Genomic DNA, 22,012 nt, shown 5'->3' with positions numbered 1-22,012 from the left:
GAATCAACATTGAAGAAAATAGGAGGTAAGCTAAAGAGAATGGAGGAGTACTGGTAGGTATTCCTTAGTAAGGTAGTTTACTTGCCTTAGCTAGGTAAATCTAAGTCTGTCTGACTTCTCAGGATGTTTTTAAGATTCATATAATCCTGGAGACATCCTGGACTTTGTTCCTTTCCCTTAAGGTCAGAGGGCTTATTGGAATCCATTGCCTTTTTGATAAAGCTTTCTGATAGTGCTTCCTGTGTTTATGGCATATACATCAGTGATGACAAACTGTATTAATGTTGTTTCTTGTAACTATCTTGGGGTAATTTAAGGAGCCTAGCATACATGGTATTTCTCATGGGGGGAGATGATTTAATAAATCAGTTAGCATCTCTGGGCCTTACTTTCTTCTTTAATATGGGGATAATGCATGGCCTTCCTGCTGTAATGAATAGAAGCTTAATATATACTATTTTTATTGATGTTTAATTACTGTAGTTAACAGATTTAGTAGTTGGTATTGATTTTAATAGTTACAGTGGGATTCCAAACTCAATGCTTCACCAAGTAAATGGAAGATAATGAAAAATTTTAACTTCAATTGTAGCATATCTGGCCCAGATGAAATGGCATATGTACTCTTCAAATGCCTATTTTGACATTAAAAGGTGTGGGTGCACAGTATTCACTGGTTTCTTTTCTTTTGTTTTCTTGTCACCTTTGGCTTCAACTAGCTCCTGTATAATTATAAATTCTGATCTTCAGCTTAATATCTGAGATTTCAAGAGCTTTGCTGAGCAACATCAGGGATTTTAAGTCTTCCTAGCATTTTTCTGGACTTTTAGCTCAGTCCTAGCTTTGACAACCTCTACAGAGCATTAGCCTTTGGCGAGGATCTTTACCAGGTCTTACTTTGTGGTCAAATATTCTCACTTGTACTTTACCCCGTCTAGCCTAGTTTCTTAGATGAAAGCTTCTGATTTCAGCACTTGCACAAAAGCTTGGTTGCATATGCTTTTCTCTTGGAGATTAGTTCATAATTTTTCTTTTGTAAAATATTTAAATTGTGGTACTTGGATATTATTTCCTTTGGCAGTGTATGAGAAAATATACTTAAAGAGAAAATAGCTTTATTTTTTCCCATAAACTATCTGTAGAAGATGATTCTGTAAAATGGCTATATCTTGTAAAGATTAAATAGCAAAAAGTACAGTGTAATGCACATCTCCATCTATATGGTGAAAGAACTGAAATGGACACTAGTGTATGCAAGAGTAGTACCCTGTATTTTTGTTAATGTTGGCACCAAGCCCAAAAATAGAGTAGAAAAAATTGATTCAGCAAAAGAGTGGTAACTTAATATTAACTTAGTCAAAATAACTTTTATACTGTTTGAGTCTGAATTCATCAGCTGTATTTTGGCATAATATTTTAAGGTTTTAGTTTTACTCCACATAGTACCTAAACACCACAGATAGTCATTGTATCCTGATGATTAATAGGAATTCTTTTCCTTAGTACCTTCTATACCTCTATCCCTGTCCCCAGCTAGTTTCATTTGATGTAAGTAGCAAATGTTTGTTTATTTATGGGACAATAGTAATGTGCTAAAATATGATTTTTTTAAACAAAAGCCATATGTATTCATTGTAAGCAAAGTTTGGAGAAATCTCTCTCTCTCTCTGACACACACACACACACACACACACACACATCTCTCTTTCTGTCTGACACACACACACAAATCTCTCTCTCTGACACACACACACACACACACACACACACACACACAAATCTCTCTTTCTCTCTGTCTGACACACACACACACACACAAATCTCTCTCTCTCTCTGACACACACACACACACACACACACACACCCAGAAAGTTACTTGGTTTATAAGCTCGTAACATGAGGGTGGGTAGCACCATTAAGATTTTGGGGTTTACTTTTCTAGTGTTTTTCCTGTGCTTTAATAAATACCTGTAGTTGAAGTTAATGGCTTAAAGGTTATGCATGATTTTAAGCATGTTGCCAAATTGCTCTCTAGTATAGTTGTATAATACAGTTTATTTTCCCATGTGCAGAATATTGGAGTGCTGCTTCTTGGCACTATTGCCCAAGGAGTTATAATTTTTAAAAATCTTAGTCTTTATTTTTAAAATTACCTGTGCCTGTTAGTATGCTGACATACTTGTTACAGTGATTCAGGTCTGTAAAATATTTCCTGTCCTCTGTTAGTGATACCACATCTGCCCAAGTCACCCAGGCTTCTGGTATCATCTTTGATTGCTCTGTAGGGTTTTCTTTGGTTTCTCTTAGGATCACTTACATAGTTTGTGAGTCTATAACTGTGTTGTCTGCACTCTTCATTTCTCACTCTCCTTTCTGAATTACTGCAAAAGTCTCATGTGACTGGTGTTACAGATTATATTTTGTACTTGACCATCACACACAATGCTGCTGAGTAAATAATTATTTTAAAGGACAGCTGTAGTCCTAGAATGCAAAAATCCTTTGGAAAACCCCCTTACACAAAAATCAAACTTGATAGCCTGACTATTAAGATCTTCTTTACCTTCTGTTTTTAGCCTCCAAATGAGGGCTGGTAGATAACTGTTTTCAGGTTTGGTTTACGGAGAGCCTTTAAAACAAAACCAAAATATTTTCCTTTGAATAGAAGAAAACCCCTGTTTTACATTTTGTGCAGAAATGCATAATCTTCAATTCGGTTCTGAGGGACCTCTTGAGAAAGGTGAATAATCACCTTGTTCTGGTATTACTGTGGTGTGCTTTTTAAAAGCTGAAGTCTTTTAATATATTAACCCTATTTAATTAAACAGCCTTTTGGGTACACGTGGTACATAAATCAAAAAGCAAAAAAGAGTATGTAATGAAAAGAAGCTCTCACTTTTCATCTCTGTCTTCAGCTACCCTCTTCCCAGGGGCAGTCACAGAAACTTTTTTAATGTTTCCGTCTGGACTTATTTTAGCAAGCACTGCCTGCTGTTAAGGAAGCAGAAACAAACTATAATTGAAGTGCCCCCAAATCACCTAAAGGCCATCTAATTAAGCAGTGGTCTATGCTCTTCAATATAACAAACTTAAAACATGTTAGGAGTAGATAGCTCCTAACAGTTTTGAAATTTTTTGATTTGTTTTATATGAAAGAGGAAATGAATTTTGTTCCAGCAGAGCTTTTTTAACACTCATTTTACTTTGGAAAAATTACTTTCCAGCTACATGTGGGAAAATTTGCAGATTTGGTTATGTATATTGAGTTGGTAAAGTAAAAACTTAATGTTCAAAATAAAACATCCTCATCACTTAAACTTTAATTGTGATTATACATTTGTATGTTTGATTGCATCATTGAACTATCTCATGACTAATTTTTATGAGGATAACAGTGCTATATTCTGTTGAATTTCTTGAGACTACTTTGCCCTTTTCCCCCCTTTCACAACAATTATTAGTTGATTTAACTTTAAAATTGTGGACCATTGATGAGCATTAGATCCAAGAGAATAATAAGTATGCTCTTTCAACTGAAATATTATAGAGGTGATATTGATTAAGTGTTTTGGAGCATTGCAACTAATCCCATATGTGTCAGGAGCAAAATATCTTTTTTTTTTTTTTTTTTTTGCTATTGAAGTTACTTAAATTTCTTTCACATCAAAACTGAACAGCAGTGATTTAAATCCTATTTATTATTTGACTCAGCCAGTTATGAAATGGAACCCCTATCCCACTTGAGCCATAAAATGTGTTAAATTCAAGACTAATGCTGCTTTCTGCTTTTTGAATTTACATTTTGGCAGTAACTACCTTCTTTGTTCAGTGTTAGAAAAAAATGATCTAGGCTTAACCAAATAAGAAAACTGCCAAGTTCACAGATCAGTCAGTGAAAGAAGCCAGAATTAAATGAAAGTCTAGTTATTGACTTTACAGAATATGCTAAGGGGAGATTCTGTGGCATTACAGTGTCTTTGAGACTAAAATTCTTCTATGGTAATAGCTGTTCTTTGACGGTGATTGATGTGAGAAATTCAGGCTGTAGACCTTACCTCCCAGAATCTACAAAACTGGAATAAAGCCAGCCTAGGAATCATGCATCCTGCCTGACCTCTTCTCCAAATGGCCGGTAACTGGTGCAGTTGGGCTTTGCCATTTTATTTCAGACTTTTAAGAATCTCTTGGAGTGGATCTAGTTTTTATTTTTAGCAAGGATAATGATGTTTTTAAGGGAACCTGCATACATACATAAACACACGTATACACTGCTGTTTTGAATAAAGACCATTTACTCTCAACTTTGACTTTTTGATGCAGATTTTAAAAATCTTATTTTGAAACCCTGTGGTATTGGTTGTTATAAGAGAGAGCTCTAGATCAACGTGACTGATAAGTCTTAACAAAACTGGAAGTTTGTTGTCAGGTGGTTGATTTTTAGTAAGTTATATTTACATCATATTAGACTGAAAAAAAAAATCTCTGAGGAATAAACTAAACATTCTGGGGAGGCAAGGGTCAATGCCATGAAGATAACTGGCATATTCTAGTTGCTAAATATTTGTTGGATAGGTGGATGGATGAGTGAATGGATTAGGTGAAATGGTTATTAGAGTATAGGTAATATGTTACTGAGAATTTTCTAGGCGCTGTGCGCTAGGTACTTTGGGTGGATAATTTTTTAATCCTTGCAACAGTGCTGTGAGATAGGCACTGACTAACTTATCTCCACAGGAGGTAGGTGAGGCTTGGATAGATCGGATACCTTGTCTAAGGCCACAGAACTGGCAAACTTTAGTTTGGAGTCTAGTGCTCCAGCCTCTCAACTATGCCATATGATTTTTCTGTTTGTACAGACCAGAGGCTCACATTTGTGTATGCAATCATAAGGATTAATTTTTAAGCTTTTACTAAGGCTTTCTTGCTCACTTGAACATTATTTTTTTCACAAAGAAATAAATGTTCTAGAGTTACTATGTATAACAAATGGAAGACAGCAAATCAGCATTTGAATGTTGGCGCTTCAGCTGAGTTCACTCACTGGATAATTTACTTTCTTACCTCTGTTTTAGAGAGCTTGTGATTTAAAGTGGGCTCCTGCTGCTGAAATAAGTTTGTTTTTATCCCTCTTAAAAATACAGTGTTCAGATTGGAATCAGAGCTAAGGGAATAGTGGTTTGATCCCAACTAAGGACTATGCCTATCCTCTCCTATAGAAGCAGCATGGGGTAGTAGAGGAACTATGGGCTTGATAACCGCACAGTTTGGAGTTCACGTCTATTGAAATATGTTATTTTGAAAGACTTCATATCAGTAACATAAATTAAGAAGTGTTTGATTCTAAAGTTCAGCTTTTGGACTTAGGAAAGAATGGTCTACCTGCTTCCATAAACCATTGCTACCTAAAGTATGGGTATGGTTTGTGAACTGTTCACACTCTGCATGAGATAAGCACAGGATTGAGATTGAGTGTTTAGAAACCTTTCTGGCAGTATGATGTTGCTGTGATAGCCAAGAGTGTGATCTCTGGGCTTGTATTTTCTCTTTTTTAAAAAAGTCACTTTTCCTGTAAGTTTTATTTTTTTACTATGGTATTGGTCTGTGAGGGATTGGAAGAAAACAAGTTCTTCACTATGGGTAGTCTGAGAAGCCCTGTTCTAAACTATTTGCATACCTATTTTAGCTAATAGCATCTTCCTGTAACCGGAGTCTAATAATGTTTAATAGAACCATATATAAAATACTATTGTGATTATTAAATATCACCAGATTTACTTTTTTATTATTGGCTTTAGTGGTAAAACATTTAAATACTTTCAGCATTTCTTTTGTCTGTGAACTGTTTAAAAAAGATGAACAAGTGGATTTAGTGTTTTCTTATTCTAGGTGCACAATACAGGTTGCAGCCTCTGAACATATCCCTGTGAACTTGGCTTTATACAGGAAGGTTAAAAATGGTGGTGTATTTCCACAATTTAAAACTACTTATGTCCCTAATTTTAACTGGGCTTTCAACAGATCCTTTTTATGTCTTACACAGGGACAGTGGAAAACCTGCTGCTTTTCTTGGTGAAGATTTATTGCTGTTAGTTTGCTCAAAGTTTGATTTGATATTTTTGCTGATTTATAATTGGCTTATGTTAGGCTTCTCTTAAACAGATCTCTCTGCTTGTTGAAAACCAGTCTGTGTATCCAGAAGTTACCTCTTTGACCTCGGTGGTGTGTACATACGCATATTGTCCAGTCGTTTGTGTATGTGAGTGCAGTGACATCTGTGAATAGATGTGAAGAGTGACCCTTTCAACCAGACTAGAATTTAAAGTCAGCAGGTGCTCAGGCTTTATAGTTGTATTTTTTCATTTTCTCCTTTCAAAGCCCACTTATTCATCCCCCCTTTTTTACATACCTAAAAGAACATGCTAAAATCAAGATATATCCACATCATTCTGTCAACTCAGTAGCATTGTCGAAAAGAAATTAGTGGGGTTTTTTTGGTGAAACTTCATGCAGTAAATTGCTGTAATTGCTGGGTTTTAAAATCTTTTCTGTTAACTTTTCCTTAACATTTGATGTTTTTTGAATTGAAAACAAATACATGCTTATTATAACTAAATAATAACAAAGATTCATAAAAGATATGTCCTTCCACACCATTCTTGTTCATGCAAACATAAAAGCATAACTGCATGTATATAATAAAGTTTTATTACTATTAGTTTTTAAAACTCTAACCCTTTGGGTGTTGTGGCTCTTTGGGAATCTGACGAATGCCATGGACCTTTTTTCCAGGAAAATGCCTTTAAGTATATAGAAATTATTGGTAAAATACCTAGTTAATCCCATTAAATTCCAAAATACTTTAAGATAATGGCAAAATTCTAATGTTATACTTTTTTGGCTTCTAAAACAGTACAGTTTAATTTATTTTTGATTGCCTGGGCTTATTATAAATGTGAGTTATTATAAATTTTGAGTTTATAAGTTATATAAAACATATGTTATATGCAGTGCAGGGATATAGCAGTGGTTTTTTACCTAGTTCTTTATAAGCATTTCAGGGGATCTTTGAACTATGAATTGAGAAAAATTGGTAGTGGGTACATATTATGAATTGTTTCTTCAGATTTTAAAAAACATGCACAGGGTTTTAAAGTTAAGGTATTATTTATATAGAATAAAATCCACCTATTTTAAATGTATAATATGATGTAGTTGTAAACAACTGTACAGTTGCCACCACATCAAGGTGTAAAATAGTTGCTTCACCCTAAAGAGTGTGCCGATCTGCCGTTAGTATCCTCCCCCTCACCTGGGCCCCAGGCAATTACTTAGGGGTTTTGTTTTGCCTTTTCTAGAATTCTATATAAATGAAATCACAGAGTGCATAGCATTTCGTTTGACTTCTTTCAGTTAGTATAATGTTTTCAGGATTCCTCTCTGTTGTACTGATATTTCATTCCTTTTTATTGCTGAGTAGTAGTATGTAGAATGGATATACTACAATTTGTTCATCTAACTTTGGTGGCCTTTGGGTTGCTTTCAGTTTTTAGCTCCTATGAATAATGCTGTTATGAGCAGTTGTGGACATATCTTTGTGTGGGTACATTTTTATTTCTCCTGGTGAATTCCTAGGAATAGGAATTTGGGTCATGTAGTAAGTTTATATTTAACTAGAAGATGCTGCAATTACTGTCTTCTGCCTTTCCACCAACACTTTTCACGTGGTTCTAATTTTTTGGAAAGGTCTCAGTTTCCACTTTCCTGACTCAGAAGTCCAGGACACCATTGTTTCATCCAGGACAGAATGGGTTGCAATCTAGCTCCTAGCTCTTGGGTGTTATATCTATGTGTGTTGTACCTTTGGGTACTGCTGCGCTAATTCACAGGGTTAATGCTCTGGTTGTCGGTTTCCTTGTCTTGCTTGATTGGTTAAACTTTTTAGAAATGCAGTATAGTCAACATTTCTATATGTCTGCAGGAGTAGAGGGGATTCAGGTACTTCAAATTGGCATATTGCAAGGCCTAAAAATTCCAGATATATTTCTTAAATAGTTTACTTTTTAACCCTGAACTTTATTAAGAGTTGCTTTAATAGAGGAATTTTGTGTGGTAGCTTCATAGCCCTTATTTTACCAGGTAAAGATTGGCTCTGGGACTAGTATTAGAAATATTGCTGATTAAAAATCCTTGCAATGCTTCCTGAAAGGATTTTGTTAACACACTGTATTTCATAATTCATCAACAAAAATTACATGAAATTGCTCATCTTGAATTAATGTAATGGTGTCTTTTAAGACATAACTATTTCTGCGAGTAGACTGGGTTTATTATTTATATGCCAGTACTTTTGGTAAAAACATGAAAGTCTACTGCTCCCATCCTAGTGTTCATCCATCTCTAGGCCTTTTTGTTCTGCTAAAGTATGACTTGTGTACTTCTTGAAAAGTTAATATTAGCATTTTAATTTGAAATCCATAGCTGGCAAGTATTCTCTTCACCCAAGCTGACTGCTTGGTCTTCACTTCTCTGCTCAGGTGTCATCTCAAGGAAGGGCCTTTCCTGGGTCATGCACGTTAAGGTTACCTCCCTTTCATTCCTCTGTTTTTTTCTTCAGAGTGTGCTTCACTATCTATAATTTTCATTCACTTTCTTAATTGTCATTCTGGAATAGTGGTTCGTAAAGTGGGAGAACCCCCAACACTTCTATAGAGGGTCTCTGAGGTCAAAACTATTTTCATAATAATATTTAAACATTTTTTGTCATTTTTACTCATTCTTTATGAGTGTTTAATGGAGGTTTCTAGATGCTACATGCTGTGTGGTATTAAAAGATTGAATGCAGAAGCAGTTATGAAAATCCAGTTGTCTCTTATTAAACTAGAGATTAATAAGATTCACAAAAAATGTGAAACAATGTTATTTTTTAAGATTTATTTATTTATGAAAGAGAGAGCACGCAGGCGCACACAGAGGAAGAAGGAGAGGGAGAAGCAGACTCACTGCTGAGCCAGGGAGCCCAATATGGGGCTTGATCCCAGGAACCTGGGATCAGGACCTGAGCTGAAGGCAGACGCTTAACTGCCTGAGCCACCCAGGTGCCCCACAATGTTATTCTTCTATCCTGGTTAACATTTCTTTCTGAAAATGTAAATGTTTTACAAAAATGTGAAAGTGTCATTTTTTGTATCCTGATTGTTTTTATTTTGAAAAATAAAGTTATTTTTCTCAAATGTAATTTATGACAATGTAATATATTTGTTACTGTTTTTAAGTGAATAAATATTTTGAACATTTTTCAGTTTGAATTTCTAATATGTAAATATCAATATAAAAATTCTTTGGGGTCTTAGTAATTTTTAAGAGTATTAAAAGGGACTCAGGATCAAAAACTTTTGAGACTTGCTATTTTAAAACATAAACCTCATGAAAGTGAAGACTCTCATGTGTTTTTGATTTTAGTTTCATTTTCCCAATAGGCCTGTCAAAGGTGACTGGCCTGTAGAAGTCACTCAACACATACCTAGGTGAATGGATTGATGAGTGAATGAAAGAAGCCAAAAATAACAGAATTCTGGTGATTCTGTGCACAGCTTCCAAATCTTTCTGTAGTAACTGGTCTTTGCAGATATCATATTTGATAGAAAATTATTCTAGTTCATCAGACAGCATAATCTTTGTTTTGGTCAGATTTAAATTGTTCCCTGGTATGGAATTGAAAGTTTTTGATATGGTTTTGATAGAGGTCTTAGAGATTCTGCTAAATGTTCTATTTTAGGGAGAATGGAAGATTTTATTCATCATGCTCATTAACTGAAATTTTAGGTTTGTTGACTTCTGGTAGAATTAATTTATTTGGATATTTTAGATTGTTACTTATATTTTATTCTATAGTATTGAGAATACTTTGTGCCTTTGAAGTTAAATACTATGTTGTGTTTAGCCTTTTGGGCAAAGTTAGGTTTTCATTTTTTAAAAAGTCAGGCACTTCTAAAAAATAGTATTGTGTTCATTAGAGATTACAAAATAGTCTGCTTTACTTTTTCAAATTGCACTGAATAATAAACAGTATTAGAAAAAATGGTTCCTCTAGGGTAATTTCAGCAGACCCGACATCTGTTTACTATTCCTTGCTAAGATCCACCCAACTTGAGAATGTGCAAACCTCAGAAAGCTGGGAGACTGTTCTAGAGATAGTTGATGAGACCAATACTGACTGTGCAGGGCAAAATCAAGTAGGTTAATAAACACTTAGACCCAGAGTATGACAAAGTTTGGGAGTGGGTGTAGAAGAATTTGGTAATTTAGGATTCTACTGGCCAGTTTGTTTCCATCCTTTAGGCATAATATGTAGGAAAATCTTGATTTACCCATGAATTTATAGGATAAACAAACCCGGTCAGCATTCATAAGCAGTCTTAAATTTGGGGTCAAGCTATAAAGTATAAGTCATACAGAACACTTGATGCTTCTCAGATGGATTGCTGGCATTACTTTCCTTCTCATCTCTGTGCTGTAGAGATTCTTCCAAGTAAGGCTTGAGTTCCTCTATTAGGGGGTGATATTTATGCTTTTGTAAGTAAAATGTTCACTTTTGGGTCTGTGTTTCTCAGTATACTCAGCTTTTCATCAACACGGGGAGTCTTAAAACAGAGGAAAGGAAACTTTGTTTTAACCACTTGTGTGCATTGCAGTCTTCTGAGGAGTTAAAAAAAAAAAAAAAGGAAGGCTGCTCCATACTTCCTCATTAAAAGTTAGAATGAAGTAGGATATTAGAATCACCTGGATAATCGAAAACAAAAATGAAAAGAAATAAAATCCCCTCAAAACCAATATAGGATTCTTAGCCCAGATAATTAACTCTGAATTTCAGAGGTTGGTTTTAGGCCATCCGCTTTTTGTTTTTTGTTTTTTTTTTTGTTTTTTGGTTTTTCCTTTTGTTTTTTTTTTAAACACCGATGGCTAATATGTAGCCAGGGTGAAGACCGCTCTTCATTTATTTAAAAAAAAGCTCGGCAGGCCATTTTGATAAGCTGAGAACAAGTGATATAGAGCTCTTGAGTATGTGGGATCATTTGTGATGCTTATAAACAAAATATAGGAGTATGTTTTTGTTTTGAGACTGTTAAGCTTTAATGTATCTATTTTTAAAAGTAAGAGGAAGCATGACATAAACAGGATTAATTAAAAATGTATCAGCCCTGTTTTAGGGACAGAGGCATATGGTTGGTTGGAGGGAGAGAAAATGAAAGGGGATGAGCTTGACTGAAACAGGACTTTTGTGGTGGAACATTCCCATCTTGTGGTTTGTGAGAATAGTGCTGCTAAAGATTAGAAACTGTATTGCATTACAGCAACTAGTGGCAGTTTCCTGTTGATTCTACTTGATGTCTAGTGATCAGGGCACAAAAAATTTGACCTCTAGGACCATTCCCTTAGCATCTTTTGCTGCCTGACCCAGTAACCTTACACTGAAAATCTACTTCAAGCATAAAACCCTGCTTCTGCAACCTAGCTACAGCGGCTTCTTCCAGAGCTGTTGTCCCTGCATTCTTTCTGTTTCAGCCTTGTTACTACAAACAAAGTTACTCAGTTATTGTGAAGTAATTATAAGTACCTTGAAGTCCAAAGTCATATTTCATCTCCCTGATTTAATAATTCTGTGTCAGAGTGTCTCTGTTTCCTCATCTGTCAAATAAATGAGGAAATACTATTTCTCACTTCATGCTGTAGTTACGGGATTGAAGGAGTCATTGCGTGTAAGGCACTGTAGAGTGCTTGATGTAAGTGATTGATAAATGTTTAACATTCACTCCTTGAGCACATAGATTCTGAGTATCTTTTAAGTGCCAGGACCTGTGTTGGGTGTTGAAAATGTGGTGAATAAACACGTCTCTTCCTTTCTAGGAGAATATTTAAGAGGGGAGACCATGAGCAGAACAAGGATTTTTGTCTTGTAAATATGAAACATCGATGGAGTGTTTTTATTTATAAATTCTTAGGTATTTCTGTAGGATATCAAAAGCTTGTATGTGAATTTGTTAGTTCTGATCAGGAATTTCCTTTTGACATCTTTCAAGTTTGAATTGCAAGCCCATTACATTACTTTTTGAACTAAAGAACTGAGATTTTAGCATGTATGTAGGAAATAAAGGCATAAGATGTCAGACTGAAGAATGAGCGTAGTTTTGATAATTTTTTAAATATTTATAAATACATATCTATATATGTTTATATTTTATTTTTTATATTTTGAATGCTTTGGGTGGGAGGGATGGGATGGCTGGGTGATGGACACTGGGGAGGCTGAGTACTATGGTGAGCGTTGTGAATTGTGTACGACTGATGAATCACAGACCTGTACCCCTGAACAAATAATACATTATATGTTACTAAAAAAAAATTTTAAAAAAAGAAAAAAAAAAACAAAACAAAACCCTTATTTTCTAGGAATTATAACTAATGATTATTGTTATTGTGAACTTTCAAATTAATTTCCTGTCCAACCTTGCAGTGTTACCTCTGTCTTTATGGAAATGTTAAAGGAGAGAGTAATGTAAGAGCCAGTTTTCCATTAGAGGTTATGTGGTGTATCCTGTTGAGGAAAATTAGCGCTAGAGACTTTGTTCTCTTTGTTTTCTCTTTTACCAAACATTCCCATTGTTGCTTCCTTTGGCTTAATGAGATGTTCTGTTCAGGAACCATCTTGAGATGTTGAGAAATTGTCAAGGGAACGGTTTGCTTTCAGGTTTTCAGGTAATTGAGTTTTTTATCTCTGTGTCTTATTGATGGTTTTATCATCTGTGTCAGGAAATTATCATGCTGTTAACAGATATTAATAGGACCACTTCCTCTGTAATAATTTTGGATTGAGGTAATACTGTTTGAAGGAGCTCCTGGATGCCAGACCTTTTGGGAGCCTTGACCTGAAGGTCATGAGTGCTGTACGTGGACATTTTTGACATGTCTTCAAACTCCAGGAGTTACAGATGTACATTTAGATTATGTGAGTTTTATTATTTCTGTCAGAGTAAAGGAATTGGTTTATAAGAAACTTGGTTAGTTCTATTATATAATTTTGTGATTTTTGCAAACCCATAGTATGGTTCATTTTTTCCTTTGAAATAAAGGAAATACAAACTGTATGGATGGTTGTTAAGGTCACTTCTGTATTTTCTTTTAGGTGGTATTAAAAATAATAAAACATTATCAAGAAGAAGGACAAGGAACTGAAGTGGTTCAAGGAGTGCTTTTGGGCTTGGTTGTAGAAGATCGTCTTGAAATTACCAACTGCTTTCCTTTCCCGCAGCACACAGAAGATGATGCTGACTTTGATGAAGGTAAGGGTACTCCTTTCATGTGTCTTTGCAGTGCACACAAATTGTTTTTCTTTTTAATTTTTATTTTTTTGAGAGATTTTATTTTTATTTTAGAGGGAGAGAATGCATGTGAGTGGGCAGAGGTGCAGAGGGAGAGGGAGAGAGAATCTCAAGCAGACTCTATGCCAAATGTAGAGCCCAGTGTGGAGTTTGATTTCATGACCCTGAGATCATGACCTGAGCCAAAATTAAGAGTTGGATGGTTAACGGACTGAGCCACCTGGGCACCCCCACAAATGGTTTTTAATATAGTTCTCACCATAACCTTTGATTATCTCTTATTGGGAGTCTATCAGGCCAGCCTAATTCCCTTGATTACTGAGTTTCTTGAAAAAAATCATGCAAATTCTTTGAAATGAGGATTTATATAAAAAACTTCATTAGTTTGGCCTTATTTGGAATTTGAGATTCTCATTTTAGTAATTTGGATAGGAGCTGTGCTGTTGTTAACTTTCCCATGATGAAATCAGCTTGCAAATAACTTACACTGTGAAGGGTAGGGATCATCATTATGTGTCCAACATCCATTTTCTTCTCTAGTATTTTGACTTAACGTTTAAGAACATGAGCTTAGGGTGCCTGGGTGGCTCAGTCGTTAAGTGTCTGCCTTCAGCTCAGGTCATGATCCCAGGGTCCTGGGATCGAGCCGCACATTGGGCTCCCTGCTCCGTGGGAAGCCTGCTTCTCCCTCTCCCACTCCCCCTGCTTGTGTTCCCTCTCTTGCGGTGTCTCTCTCTGTCAAATAAATAAATACAATCTTAAAAAAAAAAAAAAAAAGTTGAGCTTAACTATTTTAGAAAGAGGACACTGAGCGTAATTGCTTTTTTAGCAAAGGCCATTAGTAGTTAAAGTTCACACCAAAGGCCAAGGTCAATAACCTGAAAGATTTTTTTAAAAAGTCTAGTTAAAAATAATTTCGCATTTGTCTGAACACTCAAGGATCATTTTCTATATAACTTTTTTTTTTTTAATGGTAAGAACAAGTAGTATAATTTACCATCCTAAACCATTTTCGAGTGTATAGTATAGAGTGCTAACCATATGCAGGTTGTTCTGGAACAGATCTCTAGAACTTTTTCGTCTTGCAAAAAACTGAAACTCTGTATCCTTTGACCAGTTCTTCTTCTTTTCCCCCTTGCCAGCCTCTGGCAACCACCATTCTGCTTGCTTGCTTATTTGCTTGCTTCCTTCCTTTTTCTTTTTTTTAAAAGATTTTATTTTTAAGTAATCTCTATACCCAAAGTGGGGCTCAATCCCATGACCCCGAGATCAAGAGTCACACACTCCACTGACTGAGCCAGCCAGGTGCTCCATCTGCCTTCTGTTTCTAAGAGTTTGACTCCTTTAAATATTTCATAAAAGTGAAATGAAATCATGCGATATTTGTCTTTTTAGAGACTGGGTTCTTTCTTTTCTTTTCTTTTTTTTTTTTTAAAGATTTTATTTGTTTATTTGAGAGAGAGAGAGAGAGAGAGAGAGAGAGCATGAGAGGGAAGAGGGTCAGAGGGAGAAGCAGACTCCCCACTGAGCGGGGAGCCCGAGGTGGGACTCGATCCTGGGACTCTAGGATCATGACCTGAGCTGAAGGCAGTCGCTTAACCAACTGAGCCACCCAGGCGCCCAGAGAGACTGGCTTATTTCACTTAGCTTAATGTTCTCAAGGTTCATCCAGGTTATAGCATATGACAGGATATCCTTTTATAAGGGTGAATAATATTCTGTGGTATGTATATAGCACTTTATCCATTCATCTGTTGATAAATATTTAGGTTGTTTCCATCTCTTGGCTCTTTTGAATAATGTTGCAGATACCTCTTCAAGGTCCTATTCAGTTCTCTTAGATGTATACCCAGAAATGGGATTTGCTGGGTCATATAGTAATTCTATATTTAATTTTTTAAAGAACTTCCATACTGTTTTTCATAGTGGTTATAACAATTTACATTCCCTACCAGTAGTGTGCAAGGGTTCTGATTTCTTCACATCCTCTCCAAAATTTTTATTTTCTGGTTATTTATTTATTTTTTTGATAGTGATCCTTCTGACAGGTGTGAGGTGATACCTCATTGTGGTTTTGATGTCCATTTCCCTGAAGATGAGTGAGCATTTTTTCTTGTGCTTGTTGTCTGTATGTATTATTTGAAGAAATGTCTATTAAGGTCCTTTGCCTGTTTTTTAGGATTGTTGTTGTTGAGTTGAGGAAGGTCTGTATATTCTGGATATTAACACTACCTTATCTACATATGTATGGTTTGCAGATATTTTCTCCCATTCTGTAGGTTACTCTTTTACTCTGTGGATTGTTTCCTTTGCTGAAGCTTTTTAAGTTTGATGTAATCGATATTGTCTGTTTTTGCTTTTGTAGCTAGTACTTTTGATGTAATATGCACGAAATTATTGCCATGATCAATGATAGGAAATGTCTTCCTTATTTTTTCCTCTAGGAATTTTATGCTGGTACCATTCTGCTTTGATTACTGTTGCTTTGTAACATGTTTTGAAATCAGGAAGTGTGAGGCATTCAGCTTTGATTTTTCTTTCTCAAGATTTTGGCTATTTAGGGTTCTTTGAAATTCCATGTGAATTTTAGGATTTTTTTTTCCTATTTCCATAAAGATGCCATTGGGATTTTGATAGGGACTACATTGAATTTGTAGATCACTTTGGATAGTATGGACATTTTAACAATATTAAATCTTCAGTCTACGAACACAGGATGTCTTTCCATTTCTTTGTGTTGTCTTTACTTTCTTCCACCTGTTTTGTAGTTTTCAGTGTACAAGTTATCCCCAGATGTTTTATTCATTTTGGTGCTGTTGTAAATGAGATTTTTAAAAAATTTTCCTTTTTGTCATTTGTTTTCTGTGTAACTTTTAACTGATGACTTTTCACTTGGATAAAATGTTACTTACGTAATTTGATTTCACATACTCATAGTACCTTGAAGATATAATAGACACTGGACATATTCTTGCTAAGGTTAGTACCTTGATATTGCAATTTGGTCTTACAAAAATCATTTTTTCATTCAAGTAATACCTTTAGAAACTAATTAAGGCTATTTTATTCTAGGCACTTGGGTATTTACATTTTTAAAAACTTTTGTGCAATATGCACCTTTTTGTTTTTAAGCTGGCCAAGCTCTCCTTGTTTCACCTAAACTGTATATTTCATCTGAACTACTGTGATATTATCAGATTACGGTTGGGATTTCTCTGCACTCCATTCTGGCAGTATTAGAATATCTTAGTTCCTCTGTCTACCAGCATATCTGGAGATGCTTAATTATATTGCAGTAATAACTCTTTTAGAGCTAGAAGACTAGATGAGAAGACAAGGGATTGTTAACATAGTTTTTTTTTGGTTTGTAAGTGAGGAGTTTGAGGGGTTCACTTGAAGTGACTTCCCCAGTTACTGTGTTAGTGGCATAGTTGGGAGTAGAATCCTTTCCAGAACAGTTTATATTGTCACATAGTTTTCTCAAGGTAATTAAATTTGTCTTATAAAATTCTCAATTTAGAATATGTGCAAGAAATAATGTTCAGTGCAATTATGGCAGGTGAACAAAGCAAAACGTATTTATTAATTTTAGATCTTGATCATTGGATGCTGACTTCTTATGGGCTTTCAGGTAATTGACCAATATGCTATTTTATTAATCCGTACTTTAAGAAGCTCATTAAAAAGTGTTTTAACAACGTGGACATAAGAAATTTCAATTTAGTGTTAAATAACAAAAAAATTGCTGGACACTGTGTGTTGTGTACTATATGATGTTGCCTATAATTAGTTGTTACTCTGCACATTTGAAGGTTTTATCAGTCCCATTTTCCAAATTAGGAAACTGATCCTCAATAAGACAAATAACTTGTCAAAAGTTATTTAACTGGGAATTTATAGACTAGGGCTTTAAATCTTCGGCTGCCTGGTTCCAAGTCTCATGATTTTCCTGTTGTTGCTTTTGGACACTTAGTGAAGTGGAAGCCAGTGATTAAAGGGTATAGAATGGGGAACATCATTATTTTGTAACTGAAATCTACTTTTTGGATAAAACAACTAAATTTGTTTTTCTTGATTTATCTTTAGAAGCGAATAGGATTTGCTATTTTTCTTATAAATGTGAAAGATCTGTGATAATACTCTATATTTCTTTCTACCCTTATATAATCAGTCTGGAATTCTAGGTTCTCTCACATAATTCATTTATTTGTCTGAATAGGCGTTACTATGTAGTCACCATTAGATTTTTATCAAACCTAGCTAAAAGCTAAATTTTCTCATTATATGGATATATTGTGGAATAGAAGAGCCCTGCATGTTATTTTAAATCATTCTAAACATCCATTGTTTTACATACTGCTTTTCTATTACTTTATGCCGGCTAAAACTAATATTTATTTAGGGAAAGAGCCTTTTTTCTGCCCTTCACCTTATGGAAGTAAAGTTCTCACTAAATATTTTGTAATTTTAATGATTACATATTTTGAGTTGCTTAGGTATTTGTTTGTTTCTGTGTTTTTGTTTTGGTCCCTCACGTAAAGTGGAGATTTTTAATCTGTGGTCCCAAAGTGAAATGTTTTAAATTAGGGGCTGACAAGCTACAATCTGTGGGCCTGCTTCTGCGTGTAAAGTTTTATTGGAACACTGCCATGCCCATTCATTTATGTATTTTCTGTGGCTGTGTTCTTGCTACAGTGGCATAGTTGGCTAGTTGTGACAGAGACCATATGGGCACCAAACCTGAATTTTTTTTTTTTTAACCATCCAGCACTTTAAGAAAGTTTGACCACTTTTTTTAGTGTATGTATATATATATGTATATATTTTATTTTCCCTCTCCATAAGGTTAAAGAATAAGGTAATTAGTTGTCTCTTTCCATCATAAATAGATGACTTTTTGTTTGTTGTTATTCCTTTCTAGTTGTTGTCCTTAACATTGACTCTGAGTCCAGAATGTATTGTGGTCACTGTAATAAAAACACTGATATTATTGGGTATTTGTTTTACTGGTACATCTGGAAAGTATCAGAAGATGTAGATTTTCCTTTATTTTAATGCATTTTTTCTTTACTCCCCCCTCCGCCCCCTACCCCCCGCCCCCACTGAGTTGCTGATGTTTAGGGGAACTGTCTGTAGATGTTAGGGAAGAAAAACATTCAATTCACGGTTGCAGACTTGTGAGCCAGGTACAGGTTTCTGTGAAAGTAGAGTGTTTCTGTGAAACCTTTGTCACAAAGCGAAGCAGTTACCATTAACTTATATAGAAAACATTTTGAGCATTCCCAGACCCAAAAAATAACTTCTGTTAGGCTTTTCTTGTACCCTAGTACACATCTTGCTAATGGATGCACAAGGTAACTCCAGATAAAGCACAGATGCTCACAGGCACAGATCAGAGCGCTGGCGCCTTGATGCTGGGGAAGATTGTCAGGGCCGCTCTTGCTGCTTGGCATGCGTGCTACCCTCCAAACGGTTCACTGCAAAACAAATGCCGAATGTTATTTTCGCTTTTTGCCTTTTTTTGTAAAAGTGAAAATTCTCTTTGGATTTCTTTCAGTAGGTCTTTCGGAAAAGTGAAGTGGTATACCGCAAACTTCCAAAAGCAGGGTATGCCTGTGTTATGGAAAGGTAATGAATGGTATGAGGCCAAAAAACTTGGGTGGGAATCTCAGCTCTATACTTAGATCTATGTGACATTGAATGACTTCAGTTCTGAACTAGTTTTTTCCTGACTCTGTACTATCTTTCATTTAGCACATGTTAATTGCTCACTTACTGAGTACTAGAAATGTAGCTGAAGGATAATTTATGAGATCAGTGCCACCTTGGATTATGTTACAATAGGGTGATTCAAAACCAAGAAAACTGTTGGGCATGAAGTTTTTCTTTTTTGTTTCTCTCCATGAATTCACTTTTTGTTTTTTCACATGTGATAACTCCCCTAAGTGGCTTAAATCTTGATATTACAGGATTTACTTTGTAGTTAAAAGTGAGATAATTTGCTCATATTAGAGAATATATGCCTTTTAAAAACTGAGTAGAAAGACTCATATTAAAATTCCCATTAGGGGGCACTATTATCAAGCTTAGGAGAACTGGAGACTAATTTGTTTTCTCAGACATGCAACCCGAGGCTTGCTAAAAGGGAAAAATATTTTCATCTGATAAGATTCAGATACTGTTTTATACAACTGAATTCCTTAAGTATGTTATAAAGTGCACTGAATTAAACACAGATCCAGTAACTCACTGTCTTATTTTTCAGCAGACTAAATCAATTTAATATTGCAGGTGATATAAGAAGCTTACTTTATTCTGCATCAGAGCCAGATCCATAATTTTCATATTTGGAGTGGACAGATTTTTTATTTTGCTCTCTTTAAGTCAGGCCAAAGGATGATCCTTAGACTTCAAATAAGTTTTCTTCAAAAACGAAGCGTGAAGACTATATTGTACTATGAAAATACAGTTAGGGGAATGAAATGATGCCTAACTTAGAAAGTATGAACGTGTGTAGCATGTAGAATTCCTGAAGTAATTCTGCACATTGACGTGATATAGACACACAGATAGCTTTTGGCTTTTTTGTTCACTTTCAGGTACTTGAAAATTTTTTATTATTCAAGTTTGGTTTTAGAACAAGAAGTAACTACTTTAGACTGTTTTATACAATTATTTTGTTATCATTAAACTTGCAAAAGAAAAGAAGTCGTGTGGAGTATTAGACTTTTCAAAGGCTAAATACGAATTGGCAAAAAATGTAATTTACAATAAAATGTACTGGGAGTACTTTTTCAATGCATAGGTATTATTTTTGTATCACTGGGTTCAGAGAGAGTAAGTTTTATCTAGCTGCCTTACTTGCAACACTCTCCCTGTAAGTAAGCCATAGTTTTCATTGGGGAGAATCTCTGCTTAATCACTTGCTTCCTGAACTCTCATCTTCCTTCTTTTTCTTCTTAGTTTGTCTGAAGCCCACACGCAGGGCAAAAACTGCTTGAAACCTCCCCAATAATTACTGTTTCGGCTTTGTATTGCTTTTGAGTTCAGGGAAGAGTTGAGTCAGGAGAGAGAAAGCTTTCGTATTTTTTTTTATGCAGATGGAGACATTTTGTGACAAGATGATGTTTACTTATTATTTTGTATTATTTTCTATCTATGCGAATAATCAGTAGTCGTGTTCAACACATTCACTTTTTAAAAATTCCTGTTTTACTGCATTTTTTTCAAAGTTTTTCTTGGTGCAAATATTAGAAATATATATAGACTGTTTTGGAGTGTGTTTTGAACCTTATTGGAGAAGTAGGAGGGTGTTTACTTTGTGATCTCAGATCATTAAGAGATATGATAAAATGTTCCAAATAACTCAGAAAAAAATTAGTTCTTAGTAATTCATTTTAGCATTTAGTCAGCAAATTACATTGAATGGGTGGTGGAAAAGATCCAAAGATAGGAAATCCTGGTTACTGCTTTGAAAGATTTTAAGTGGGAGAGAAATATGTAAAGAATTGTGGAACAGACTTGATAAAAGTCTAGAGTCAGGGAGGACAAAAAGTGATGGGAACCCTCAGGTACGAGCTACTAATTCCTTTTGGGGGATGACTTCATAGGAGAGGTGAAGTTTGATTTTGTAAGTGGGTGTTGTTTGTATTTTAAGTAATTTTTAAAGAAGTTGTTTCTTCTGAGTTTGTTGGAATTATTCACATTTCTGGGCCCTCATAAATAACAAGCATCTCTAGAAATAAAGAACAAATTATTTAATATATATTCAACTTGGCATCTTTATTGTTCAGTGATAATTATGTTCCTTGACAATATTTTTCAAATTTTGTTGCTGATTTTGTATCCAGGTGGGGAAGCTGCTTTTGCAGTCTAGGCTCTTTTGATACATAAAGGACTCCTGGCAATAATTTAGTGCCATGTTTATGGAAACCTAGGACCCTGCTGCACTTAGCTCTTTTTAAAAATATTTAATAAATATTTAAATACGATATTTAATGAATTGTAAATATTTAATAAAAACATTTCATATATATTTCATTTTAAATGAAACAATGTGTACGTAGGTAACTAGAGAGAATCTGTACACTGAATTATTATATAATTCTCCTGGGCACCGATCTCTTTGTTGATATTCATGGTAGTATTTTGAAAATGTTAAACCATTCGTATTTAATGGCTTATCACTGAATATTCAGGGCAATGAACTTTAGATTATTGCTTAGTTAAATTATTTTGATTGCTCAGAAAGCCTATGGTTTGTGATTTGAAACTAACTTAAGAGTCTTACTTTATATGTTTAGTCTTCAGTTTATTAAGGTGATTAGAATATGAGACATACAATCCAAATGTGAGGCATCGATCCCAGTGTTTTTATGACTCTTTTGTTCTTTTAGTTTGGGTGTCTCAAGATATTAAATACAAAAGTAGGAATAATGTCTAGCTTCATTTTAAAAGTTTGAAGAGATTTTTGCGTTTATTTAATGTTTTAAAATTTAGATTTTTTTTCCCTTTTAAATGAGTTGAGGAATTCCTTTGCATGGAAGGATGTATACTATTGAAAATGTGGTCAAGGTAAAAGATTTTTCTGCTTAAAGAAATTAAAGCGCTTTACACTATACCCTCTCTTGGTCCCT

The 22,012-nt window shown here is 34.9% G+C and overlaps 1 protein-coding gene across 2 annotated transcripts in view; it reads left to right on the top strand.

Annotated features, from left to right (window-relative positions):
• The window catches only part of EIF3H (eukaryotic translation initiation factor 3 subunit H), a 92,088-nt gene that overhangs the window by 6,340 nt on the left and 63,736 nt on the right, over window positions 1-22,012 (top strand). For both annotated transcript variants that reach the window (XM_025871023.2, XM_025871022.2), the window contains exon 2: window positions 13,181-13,337. In XM_025871023.2, coding sequence (XP_025726808.1) covers window positions 13,181-13,337 — 157 coding nt within the window. The remainder of the gene's footprint in view (window positions 1-13,180; window positions 13,338-22,012) is intronic.

The sequence above is a fragment of the Callorhinus ursinus genome, unplaced genomic scaffold, assembly GCF_003265705.2.
Source record: "Callorhinus ursinus isolate GAN/ISIS: 27379988/994484 unplaced genomic scaffold, GSC_fseal_2.0 scaffold5, whole genome shotgun sequence".
Taxonomy (NCBI): domain Eukaryota; kingdom Metazoa; phylum Chordata; class Mammalia; order Carnivora; family Otariidae; genus Callorhinus; species Callorhinus ursinus.
Note: the sequence above shows the minus strand (reverse complement) of the source record. Positions and strands in the feature narration are given on the sequence as shown.